The sequence below is a fragment of the Suncus etruscus genome, chromosome 5 (genome assembly GCF_024139225.1).
Source record: "Suncus etruscus isolate mSunEtr1 chromosome 5, mSunEtr1.pri.cur, whole genome shotgun sequence".
Taxonomy (NCBI): Eukaryota; Metazoa; Chordata; class Mammalia; order Eulipotyphla; family Soricidae; genus Suncus; species Suncus etruscus.
The window spans coordinates 17633220-17645896 of record NC_064852.1 but is presented as its reverse complement, the minus strand read 5'-3'; the positions used below and the strand labels follow the sequence as shown (position 1 = coordinate 17645896).

The 12677-nt window shown below is 48.0% G+C and overlaps 2 protein-coding genes across 10 annotated transcripts in view; both read left to right on the top strand.

The window, feature by feature from the left end:
• ASB6 (ankyrin repeat and SOCS box containing 6) overlaps positions 1-12677 on the top strand; it is a 370010-nt gene that overhangs the window by 113025 nt on the left and 244308 nt on the right. The gene's annotated exons all lie outside the window — the stretch shown is intronic.
• The window catches only part of FNBP1 (formin binding protein 1), a 126061-nt gene that overhangs the window by 88651 nt on the left and 24733 nt on the right, over positions 1-12677 (top strand). For all 9 annotated transcript variants that reach the window (XM_049774033.1, XM_049774039.1, XM_049774038.1 and 6 more), the window contains exons 7-8: positions 10406-10534; positions 12100-12246. In XM_049774033.1, coding sequence (XP_049629990.1) covers positions 10406-10534; positions 12100-12246 — 276 coding nt within the window. The remainder of the gene's footprint in view (positions 1-10405; positions 10535-12099; positions 12247-12677) is intronic.

The window sequence follows — 12677 nt, the reverse complement described above, 5'->3', positions numbered from 1 at the left end:
CTGCATGAAAGGCAAATGCCTTACCTCTATGCTATCTCTCCAGCCCCAGCTCTGAGATTCTTTACGAGCCCCAGTGCTTTCTTCTCTCATCTTGTTCTGGCCTGGAGGGTCTAGGTATCTTGCTTTGCCTCTTGCAAGCAAAGATAAAGGAAGCTGGATAAAGGAAGACTCCAGGGGCCACAGAGATAGTACAATGGATAGTGCACTTGCTTTTTTTTTTTTTTTCACACAACTATTCCTGACACCCATCTGGTTCCCCTACCCCACACCCCCAAGCCTGTTAGGAGTAGTCCATGTCCCTATGTGCAGGTATGGCACGTTACCCTACCTCCCTCCACCAATGCCCTCTTTTTTTTTTTTTTGGTTTTTGGGTCACACCCGGCGGTGCTCAGGGGTTACTCCTGGCTGTCTGCTCAGAAATAGCTCCTGGCAGGCACGGGGGACCCTATGGGACACCGGGATTCGAACCAACCACCTTTGGTCCTGGATCGGCTGCTTGCAAGGCAAACGCCGCTGTGCTATCTCTCCGGGCCCCACCAATGCCCTCTTAACCCCTCTTTGCCTCCAACTTACCAGCTAACCAGTCTACTTGTACAAGAAGTGCTTTTTTTTGGGGGGGTGTAGGGGGTTGGGCCACATACACTCGGCTCTGCTCAGAAATTGCTCCTGGCAGGCTCGGGGGACCAGATGGGATGGCAGAGATTGAACCTGTGTCAGTCCCGAGTGGCTGTATGAAAGGCAAACACCGTACCACTGTGCTATATAGCTCCAGCCCCCTTTTTTGGGATTGTTAAGTTGATTTTTTGTTCTTGTTGCTTAAGTTCTTGCACTGTGGTTTACAATACAATTGCTGATCCAGCTTCGCACATGACACTTTACCCCCTTTAGCACCTTCTCCTACTCCCAGTTAAACTCTTTCCTCCACCATAGATGCTGTCCCTCCTTCTCCTGTCCCCCAAGCCCCTCAAGTAGCAACCTTCTTACTGAAGACCAGCTCTCATGTTCATTTTTTCTACTTTCTTTGAACTTTCATTTTTCCATCATAATGTTTCTTTAGCCTGCCTATGAGAGAGATCATTTTCTGTCAGTCTCTCTTACTCGACTAACTTCAGTCAGTACGATCCTTTCCTCCAGGTAGCTGCAAATGACATTTCTCTTTTTCATGGCAGAGAAATATTCCATGGTGTACAAGTACCACAGTTTCTTTATACAGTCAGTCATTTGTTCTTGAGCATGCCTTATTTCCAAATTTGAGTCTTGTGGACAGCGCTGCAGTTGCCTAGGTGACCCCAGAGTTTTAATTCCTGATTCATTCTACCACAATGCTTGGCAGAATATTGTTCCCCTTTTCTTCTTTTCCAAAGGATGTGTTTGGTACTTTTCAGTTAATGCTTCATTTTCATGTATAATGTCATCACCACTTTCTGGTGATTTCTACTGCCTTTTTCTATTTTTTTTTACTACTTAACATGATCCTTTTTCTATTTTCCTGCCATTTGTTCTTTTTCAGTCAAATCTTAGTGATATGGGACCAGGCGGTGGCGCTAAAGGTAAGGTGCCTGCCTTGCCAGCGCTAGTCTTGGACGGACCGCGGTTCGATCCCCCGGTGTCCCATATGGTCCCCCAAGCCAGGAGCAACTTCTGAGCGCATAGCCAGGAGTAACCCCTGAGCGTTACTGGGTGTGGCCCAAAAACCAAAAACCAAAAAAAAAAAAAAAAAAAAAATCTTAGTGATATGACACTATAGAGCTAGCCCTCCTGATGGTCTCTCTCTCTCTCTCTCTCTCTCTCTCTCTCTCTCTCTCTCTCTCTCTCTGTCTCTGTCTCTTGTCTGTCTGTCTGTCTCTCCCTCTCTCTCTCTTTCTCTGTCTCTATCTCTCTCTGTCTCTTGTCTGTCTGTCTCTCTGTCTCTCTCTCCACCCTCTCTTCATCCCCCCTCCATGCACAGCTTTCAATGGAGTGGTCTTTCTTTTTGTTTTTGTTTTTTTGGGTCACACCCAGCAGCACTCAGGGGTTACTCCTGGCTCTACGCTCAGAAATTGCTCCTGGCAGGCTCGGGGGACATACAGGATGCCAGGATTCAAACCACCGTCCTGCATGCAAGGCAAACGCCCTACCTCCATGCTATTTCTCTAGTTCATGGAGTAGTCTTTCACCAGGAGTCCCACAAAAGTGAATTGTGGGGGGCTACCCACAGCAAGAGCTTAGCTATAGTATAGCCATACAAGCCAGACAACCTAGGCTTCATCTGTATGTTCTTTTTTTGCTTTGTTTTGTTTTGTTTTGTTTTGGGGCCACACCCTCTGCGGTGCTCAGGGGTTACTCCTGGCTCTGTGCTCAGAAATCGCTCCTGCCAGGCTTCATTGTCTCATTGGGAGCCTGGCCTCACATTCACTCATCCTTTGAGACACAAGCACCCTTCCCTGGTCATTTGATGTTTTTCTAGGTTTTATTTTTCTTCCAATTTCAGCCTCCAGAAAGAAAAAATGAACACTGAGGTTGAAAGGGAGAATTTAAAATCTCATATGTGGCCTGTTGACATATCGAAGCAAATGAGTCAAGGTATTTAATACCAAATATTCCCAAGGAATGTTTCCATTTGGGGTCAAGAAACTGGCTCCCAGGGCCAGAGAGATAGCATGGAGGTAAGGCGTTTGCCTTCCATGCAGAAGGTCGGTGGTTCGAATCCCGGCATCCCATATGGTCCTCTGTGCCTGCCAAGGGGCAATTTCTGAGCATAGAGCCTGGAGTAACCCCTGAGTGCTGCCAGGTGTGATCCAAAAACCAAAAAAAATAAAAAAGAAACTGGCTCCCAGGGCTGCAGTCATATGAGCACTGCCTGAGCAGCCCCAGGTTCAACTCCCAGCACCACACAACCAGATGTGGACCCCCCCCAACACAAACAAAACAAGACCCCAAAAGTGGACATTTGCTGATATATTCCAAACTTCCTCAGAAAGGCCAGCCTGTCACTTCCTCCCTAGGGTTTGAAATTTGACGCGTTGTTTTGGTTCCCTCATCTGTCAAACTGACCTTTCTAGAACTGCATCTACAAAGTGTACCCAGTGCTTTTTGGGGGGGAGGGTTCAGTTCACAGCCTGCAGTGCTCATGGCTTCCTCCTAGCTCTACGCTCAGGGATCACTGCTGGCAGGGGCTTGGGAGACCCTATGGGGTGTCAAGGATCAAGTCTGGGTCAGCTATGTGCAAGGCCAGTGCCTTCCCCATTGTGTGTTCCAATTGAAGCTGTAGAAACTTTCCCCATATTCTGGAGAAAGGCACTTGTTTTTTGGGGGGATTTCAGCGGGGAGTTGGTCAGGGGAAGGGGATGCCCAGATCATTGCTCAGAAGACTTGGAGACCCCACTGTGATTTTCACTCAGCCAATCAGGTCAGTGAGCAGTTCAATGCAGGTGTCAGAAGATGCAATGCTCTCAAACTCTCAGGTGCTGGGGATTCTTGGGGCCACATCACCAGTACACAGGGGCCTCCAGAGCCACAAATTGGTCATCCTCAGGGGTCTCCAGGGCTGTATTCTGTGGTTCCAATCATCGAACCCAAGCTGGGCACATGCTAGCCCCTCCCTGCTCAAACCACCGCATTCACCTCATGGCCCTTTGATTCCATTTTTGTTGTTGTTTGTTTTGTTTTGATTTGATTTGGGGGGCACACCCTGTGATGCTCAGGGCTTACTCCTGGCTCGGCACTCATGAATTACTCCTGACAGTGCTTGAGGGACCCTATGGGATGCTGGGCTAGAACCTGAGTCAGTCACGTGCAAGGCAAACACCTTCCCCACTGTGCTATCTCTCCGGCCCCTTGGAGCATATTTGTTAAGGAAACCAAGAGAAGTAATGTGGGGATCCATCCAAACTGCAGCAGACAATTCTGTAGCATGTTGGGAGGTAGCAAAGGGGAAGAGGCAAGTCTTAGACTGATTTATGTTGTAGCTGAGATCATTCTAGATTCATTGTCTCCTGCATCTCTTGGAGCTGGGCCCTCCAGCCTGGAGGGGGACAGTGCCTCAACTGGCTCCCATCCCAGCAGAAATTGTCACTCACCTTGAACAAAGAGCTACTGAAAGTTCCACTGTTCACCAAAGACCCCGAAGGCCTCCTCCCCTCAGAGCCAGGGCTCTGAGAAGGAGCCTCTTAGTGGGGCTGAGTTGTCCATCTGACTGTGTAAGTCTCAGGAAATGGCTGGGAGGGCTCAAACAGCTTTCTTTGGTTAAGGGATTTGGAGGTTTTTCTCTTGTTTGGGCCTTTGAGCTGCTCTGAGAATTTATCAAAGACAGACTCATTGTTTTGGCAGGGCCCCGGCCTGGAAGTTTCTGGCTCACACTCCCAGTGTGCTCTGCCGGAACAGGAATGCTGAAGCAAATTCTTCAGTCGTGAATGGAAAAAATGTGCTCGCTCGCTCACTAGCTCTCGAGGTTGGCTGAGCAATGGAAACAATGGCCTTCATCCTCTGCAGAGCTGCTGGGCTGGGGGCTGGGGGGGACCCAGAGCTTTTGGGACCTCCTTCCTGCATGGCCTCCCCTTTGCTTTGACCGGACTTCTGAATTGCGAAAGGCAAATCTTTCTCTCCAGCTCTCCGCTGGTTCTGCAGCTTAGTTTAGAATTTGCTAAGCCTTCTGGCAACATAGCATTCCTTACCAAGGGATCTGGAAGTTTTTATGTTAGAAATACTGGAATTGGCTGTTTTGAAAGGTTTAAAAAAAATTTTTTTGAAGTTTTGTGTGTGTGTGTGTGTGTGTGTGTGTGTGTGTGTGTGAGAGAGAGAGAGAGAGAGAGAGAGAGAGAGAGAGAGAGAGAGAGAGAGAGAGAGAGAGAGAGAGAGAGAGAGAGAAGGTTTTGAGCCTGGCAGGCTTGGGCTCCATATAGGTTGCCGAGATTGAACCTAGATTGGCCTCTTGCAAGGCAAACACCTTCCCTGCTGTGCTATGGCTCGTCCCCTCATTGCCGTCCTTTAATTAAAGGACGGCATGTGTAGACATGGGGGCCGGGCGGTGGCGCTAGAGGTAAGGTGCCTGCCTAGCCTAGGACGGACCGTGGTTCGATCCCCCGGTGTCCCATATGGTCCCCCAAGCCAGGAGCGACTTCTGAGCGCATAGCCAGGAGTAACCCCTGAGTGTCACCGGGTGTGGCCCAAAAACAAAAAACAAAACAAAACAAAAAAAAGGCTACACATTAGCCCATACAGGCTGTGAGGTCTGTTCAACCCATGACATTACAAGGCAACTGTTCTCAGTAATTGTTTATTTTCACGAGCACTGGGAGAGCTATTTTCTGTACGTGTGATTTCAGGGATAGTCTGGGCCTCAGTGGTGGGCCACATGCTTTGCATGTGTGAGGTCCTGGGTTCGATATCTGACTCCAGAATAGTAAAATAATTTTATGAGGGTTAATTACCTGCCATTAAAATACTGGGTCCTGCCTGTGGAAAATCTGTCTCACCCCTGCTCCTTAATGAACCCCAGAAACACAGCATGCCAGTGAGTTTTCGGGGCTTTCCCAGAGGCTCCGTTTTTGGGGTCTTTAGGCAGTGTGAAACGGACTGATTCCCCTGTGGTTGATGCTCGCTCAGCAGAACATTCTGGAACTTCCCAGTCATTCATCTTGGTCATGTTATTCTACTTCCTCTCAGGACTTTCTCGATTCCCTCAGGTAAAGAACCTGGGCTCAGAGAGAAACTGTGTGGAGACATTGACCTTTTTGCATTGAATGTCTTACACCCTGGTGTTAGCAACAACCAGTGAAGGTTGTGTTGGGAGACAGAAACAAAACAAAACTAAAGTTGGACGCGGAGCTGGCACCGAGTTTGGGAATACAGGCTTTGCATTCTGGAACCCCAGATTCTATTCGTAGGCCTGTATGATCCCTAAAGCACCCAGAAATGTGGGCCCAAAACTTAATAAACTGGGGCTAGATAGGTAGGGTAGTTACCTTGCATGTAGCTGACCCAGCTTTGATCCCTGCCACCCCACATAGTCCCCGAGCCCCACTAGTTGTGATTCTTGTGTACAAAGCCAGGAGTAAGCCCAGAGTACACTTTGTGTGGCCTGAAAGCCAAACAAAACTAAAGAAGTAGCATGTTGTGGGGCTGCAGAGATAGTACAATAAGTATAAGAGACAGTACAGTGGGTAAGGCATTTGCCATGTTCATGTCTGACCTGGGCTTGATCCTCAGTACTATATAGGGTCCTCAGGTCCTGCCAGGAGTGGTCCCTGAGCACAGAGCCAAGAATAAGCCCTGAATATCACAAGATATGATTTAAAACTAACCACAAAAGGAATCAGTAAGCCGTGTGGTCGTGCTAACAGTCCATATTTAGGGACTTTAAAAAAAAATTTACTTAGGGAGATGCCTAAAAGGTTTGTTAATGAAATCTTAAGGTTTATGTTGAATCATCTAATGGATTGTGAAAGTGATCTGGGTCCTGAATGATAGCACAGCAGGGAAGGTGTTTGCCTGACACACAGCAGACCCAAGTTTGATCCCTGGCATCCCATATGATCCCCTGAATCTGCCAAGAGTGATTCCTGAGCCAAAGCTAGGAGTAACTCCTGAACATCGCCGAGTGTGACCTCAAGAACAAAATGCAAACTAAAACATAAAGATATCTGTGACTTACAGCCTCACGCAAGCACGATCATTTTGGATTTTTCTAGAATATTATCTCTAAATTTTGAGACTTTGATCTCGAAAAGAAAACAACCATCCTGGGGCCGGAGAGATAGCACAGTGGTAGGGCGTTTGTTTGCCTTCCCGGCATCCCTATGGTCCCCTGAGCCAGCCAGGAGTGATTCCTGAGTGCTGCTAGGTGTGGCCCGAAATCCATCCCCTTAAAGATCCCCCCCTCTAAATTTTTTTTTTAACCCATTAACCAAATCCTATGAACTTCTCTTTCTGCCTAACAGCAAGTTGCAGTGATGCTGTCTTTTCAGGCTGGGGATCTTAATCTGATGAAAACTGTTTCTGGCCTGACTTTGATAGGAAGTCCTGTCCCTCTTTGGGATAATAGTTGTTATTTTTAGTGTGACTTTAAAAAATGATGAGAAATCAAGAGGTGGGGAGGGGACGATGAGAAATCAGGGTGTTTTAAGAGCTACATTTAGCCACAGAAATGCAGGACTACTCTCTAAAATATGTATGTGCTGTTTTGTCCAGAGAAGTTCGCAAAGGCTTTTAAAGATATTAAAAGAACAAGCAAACGTTGGTGGGGCTGTGGAGGTGAAGTAGTGACTTTTATTTTTAAAAAGTCCCTCCCACAAATAAAAGTTTCCATTGAGGGCCAGAACGACAGCACAGTGGGTAATGCATTTGCTTTGCACATGACTAATCTGGATTCCATCCCTGGCATCCCACATGATTCCCCGAGAATCACCAGGAGTGATCCCTGAGTGCCACCAGATATAGCCCACCCCAAAACAAACAAAAAAGTTTCCAGTTTAACCTAGTATTGACTACATATTTCCCCAAGCACTGCCAGATATACCCCCAAAAGTAACTCCCCAATATTTTTTTTGGTTTTTGGGCCACACCCAGTGGTGCTCAGGGGTTACTCTTGGCTCTGTGCTCAGAAATCGCTCCTGGCAGGCACATGGGACCATATGGGATGCTGGGATTCGAACCAATGCAGGTTCTGGATCGGCCACTTACATACCGCTGTGCTATATATATATATATATATATATATATATATAGGCTCATACCCAGCAGCGCTCAGGGGTTACTCCTTGCTCTACGCTCAGAAATCACCCCTGACAGGCTCGGGGGACCATATGGGTTGCCAGGATTCGAACCACCGTCCTTCTGCATGCAAGGCAAACGCCTTACCTCCATGCTATCTCTCTGGCCTTGCCCAATATTTTTTAATTCTAGTAATGAGTGGTTGCCTCCACACCCATTTTCCCAGAAACATTCTTTTTTTTTTTTTTTTTTTTTTGGGCCACACCCTGTGACGCTCAGGGGTTACTCCTGGCTATGCGCTCAGAAGTTGCTCCTGGCTTCTTGGGGGACCATATGGGACGCCGGGGGATCGAACCTCGGTCCATCCTAGGCTAGCGCAGGCAAGGCAGGCACCTTACCTCCAGCGCCACCGCCCGGCCCCTCAGAAACATTCTTATCACAAGAAACAGAACCTCTTGGGAGATCAGGGAAATGGTGATAAAGAGGGTTCCTATTCCAAGAGGAAGAAAAGGGATGTCTATCCTTCTAGGGGGAGGACTCAGGTGCCAGTGAGAAAGCAGAGCATGACTTGACTTCTCTGCTAAAGGAGGAGATTCCCTAGAGTTCCGGGTCAACCGGCCCTGGAATGCCCCTGTCCCCTACCCTCATATACACTCATAGGCTCTTTGGGCAGACACGGGCCCTGAACATGTGCAGTGACCCCTGTTGGTCACCATCCTCAGCCTCTACAGTACAGAAAAATCTGCTTTATGAGGCTAGAGAGCTAGTTCAGGGGCCTGGTGATTGTCTGGCATACAGCTGACCCCTTTGAATTTTTGACACTATATGGTCCCCTGAGCCCCACCAGGAGTCAGCCCTGAGCATCAATGGGTGTGGCCCCAAAATGATTTGCAGGGCCTGCGTGATAGCACAGTGGGAGGGTACTTGCCTGTTACATAGCTGACCAGGGGTTCGATCCCCTGTACCCCAGGTGATTCCCTGAGCACCTCCAGGGTTGAACCCTAAGTGAAGAGCCAGGAGTAAGCCCTGAGAACTGCTAGGTGCAGCCCAAATGCAAACCCCCTCCCCAAATGTTTTCTTTTGCTTTCCTCTTGCTGCTACATGTGTGTACATGTGTACATTGGTCCGATAAACACATGTAATTGTGTCAACATGTGTGTTGACTTCCATGAAGGTGGCATGTCAGCCTCTCTCAAAGCTTGAGCTGTTTCAAACACGCACTGAGAGACTCAGCTCTTGGGCCAGAGAGATAGTGCAGCACGGTCAGGAATGACCCGTGAGCCAGCCAGGAATAATCCCTGAGCACCGCCAGGCATCACCCCCTAATTATTTACTTCCAACCCCCAAAGATACATATGAGAGACTCAACTCATCCAAATCAATAAGGGAATTCTTTCTCTAGTGCATTGCATATGGACAAAAGAGATGAAGAAGGGCCAAAGTGATAGTACAGTGGGTAAAGAGGGAACCCTATGGGAGACCAGGGATTGAACACAGGTTGGCTGTATGCAAGGCAAACGCCTTCCCCACTGTCTTATCATTCTGGCCCCTGAGTGTTTCTTTGCCTCCCCAACAAGCTATTTATTTCTTTTCTTAATCACCCCCACCTGGAAGATCCAGGTGGGATGACAGGCAAAAACAATATTACAACAATTACTCAACACCTGAGCTTATGGGTTTTTTTAGTCTGACCTTTAAAATGGGTTCTGTGGCCTTTATGAAACTAGAAGAGAGGAACAAATTTGTGAATCACAGTATTGATGACCATTTTGGAGAAAAGCATGTAGTAACACAGTCTCTCTCTCTCTCTCTCTCTCTCTCTCTCTCTCTCTCTCTCTCTCTCTCTCTCTCTCTCTGTCTCACAAAGATAGTATTGATTAGGTTTTCTGGTTTTCTGGGGATTTTCTTTATTTTTGGTGCTTCTTGTGTTGATGGCGTTGGTTTTGGGGGAGGGAGCCACACCCATCGATGCTCAGGGGTTACGCCTGGCTCTGTACTTCAGAATTACTCCTGGTGGGATGTCGGGATTAAACCCAGGTTGGCCATATGCAAGGAAAGTGCCCTCCCCATTGTGCTATCTCTCTGGCCCCAGTACCACGCCTACTATTTGTTTAAAGTATCTGAGATAGGGGCCAAAGCGATGGCACAAATGGTAGGGCATTTGCCCTGCACTTGCTAACCTAGGACAGACTATGGTTCGATCCCTTGGCATCCCATATGGTCCCCCAAGGCAGGAGCGATTTCTGAGCATATAGCCAGGAGTAACCCCTGAGCGTTTCTGAATGTGACCCCAAAACAAAACAAACAAAACAAAACAAACAAAACAAAACAAAAATCTGATATGAACAAGGGTGGTGAGGGACTAGAGCAACAGCACAGCAGGGAGGGCGTTTGCCTTGCATGCAGCCAACCTTTATTTAATCCTGGCTACCCTATTTGGTCCCTTGAGCCTGCCAGGAGTAATTTCTAAACACAGAGCTAGTATTAACGAATAGCTGCCAGGTGTGGTTCCACAACCAAAAAAACATGGGGGGGGGGGGCAGTCAGAGCAATAATACAGCAGCTGGGAGGGTGTTTGCCTTCAGAGAACCCTATGAGGTGCTGGGTTCAAACCCAGGTTGGCCGCATAAAAGCAAATTCCTTCTCCAACGGACCATCTCTCCAGCTGCTCAAAGCTCAGTCTTAAGTTTTTAAATGGCTTATGTTTACTCTTTAGGCTCGACAGCAAGCTCAGATTCGTCATCAAATGGCCGAGGAGAGCAAAGTGGATTATTCGTCCATCCTCCAGAAATTCAACCACGAACAGCATGAATATTACTACACACATATCCCCACCATATTTCAGGTAAGAGGCTCAGAAATCACTTGGGTTTCCTTTGCTTGGGAATATAGTCTAATCTAATATAGTCTAGTAATAGTCTAATTTAATATCATTTAAATATTTTCTCTAATTTAGGGCTGGAGCAATAGTATAGGGGGAGGGCATTTGCCTGGGTTCTATTCCCCATATTCCATAGGGTTCCCTGAGCACCACCTGGAGTGATCCCTGAGCTCAGAGCCAAGAGTAAATTCTGAGCGCAGCCTGATGTGGCCCCCAAAATCCACCTCACCCTGGAGAAAAACCCATTTGACTTTGTACTTTTTATTAATAAAAATTGCAGGGCCGGAGCAGTGGCGCAAGCAGTAAGGCATCTGCCTTGCCTGCGCTAGCCTAGGACGGACTACAGTTCGATCCCCAGGCATCCCATATGGTTCCCCAAGCCAGGAGCAATTTCTGAGTGCATAGCCAAGAGTAACCTCTGAGCATCACCGGGTGTGGACCAAAAACAAACAAACAAACAAACAAATTTAAAAAAAGAAATAAAAAGTGTTTTAAAAAATACGGGGCTGGAGAGATAGCACAGCGGCGTTTGCCTTGCAAGTAGCCAATCCAGGACCTAAGGTGGTTGGTTCAAATCCTGGCGTCCCATATGGTCCCCCGTGTTTGCCAGGAGCTATTTCTGAGCAGATAGCCTGGAGTAATCCCTGAGCACCGCCGGGTGTGGCCCAAAAACAAAAAAACAAAAAAATATAATTGCATAAAGAATACAAGGGGTTCTCGCTTCAGCAGCACATATACTAAAATTGGAATGATACAAAAATTAACACAGCCCCTTTGCAAAGAATACAAGGGGAGGGGCTGGAGCAGTAGTCCAGTGGGGAGGGCATTTATCTTGTATGTAGCCTAATGGAGTTCAATCCCCAGCATCCCATAGGGTCCCCTGAGCACTGCCAGGTGTGGCCCCAAAACAAAAATGAACAAAAGATTAAATACAAAGGGAAGACCTGGAGAGGTATTAAGAGGTTTAGGCCTTTTATGTATATTGCTGATCCTGGTTTGATCCTTAGCTCCCCCATCTGGTCCCCTAAGCACCATTAGGGGTCATTCCTGAGCAGAACCACTGTTGTGGATCCAAACCCCAACCTCGCCTCCCACAAAGCTAAGAATATATGGGAGAGCCTAACCTAAACTGTGAAATCTATGTCCAGATTGCTAACCCAATGGCTCAGTAAAGACCCTTTTGCCCCCACATAACCCCTACTATCACTCACCCATTAACAGCATAATAGCACCTGTTGTCCAATGTATCAGAAGCAACTTCTGGCCCTTGTGCACCTGCATGATTCTGGGCTTGGCAGCCTCCTTAAATAGCAGGGTCCGGAGAGATAGCACAGCAGTAGAGCTTTACCTTTCATGCTGCCCACCCGGGATGAACTGGGTTCGATCCCTGGCATCCCACACGTTCCCCCACATTGCTGTCAGGAGCGATTTTTGAGTGCAGAATCAGTAGTAACCCCTGAGCAATGCCGGATGTCCCCCCCCCCCAAAATAGGGCCCAGACTTATTTTATCTCAATTTGAATGTTGCAGAAAATCCAAGAGATGGAGGAGAGAAGGATAGTGCGGATTGGGGAGTCAATGAAGACCTATGCTGAGGTGGACCGGCAGGTGACCCCCATCATCGGGAAGTGTCTGGACGGGATAGTCAAGGCAGCTGAATCCATTGACCAGAAGAACGTGAGCAAAGAAAGGGGTGCAGGATGGGAGGTGGAGGAGGGGCAGCTTTTGTCTGGACAGCCAAGTGTGACTCCCTCATTTCTTGCTCCCCTTCCCCGGCTACCTTGTGAGGATCCCCGAGGGCATCTTTGTCCAGGACTCACCCCAGGGTCCCTGGAGTTCAGCCTCTGCATTCAGAGCTGGTACTTGAGTTCTTATTGCAGAAAGTGCCTGGGTGTCCCAGGATGCAACACTGCAAAATTCTGCTCCTTTCTGGCCTGTCAACAGGGGTCACTTTCCCCGGAAGCTAGTTGGTTCCATCCAGCCCTGTTAACAGCTCACTATAGAGGGCCCTGTGTTGGGGATGGGGACCAAGATCCCGAGGGATGCCTGGAAGCGTCCATTTCCATGTTGTCATCCTTCGGCTATGGCCTAGTTTGTGGTGGCTGCCA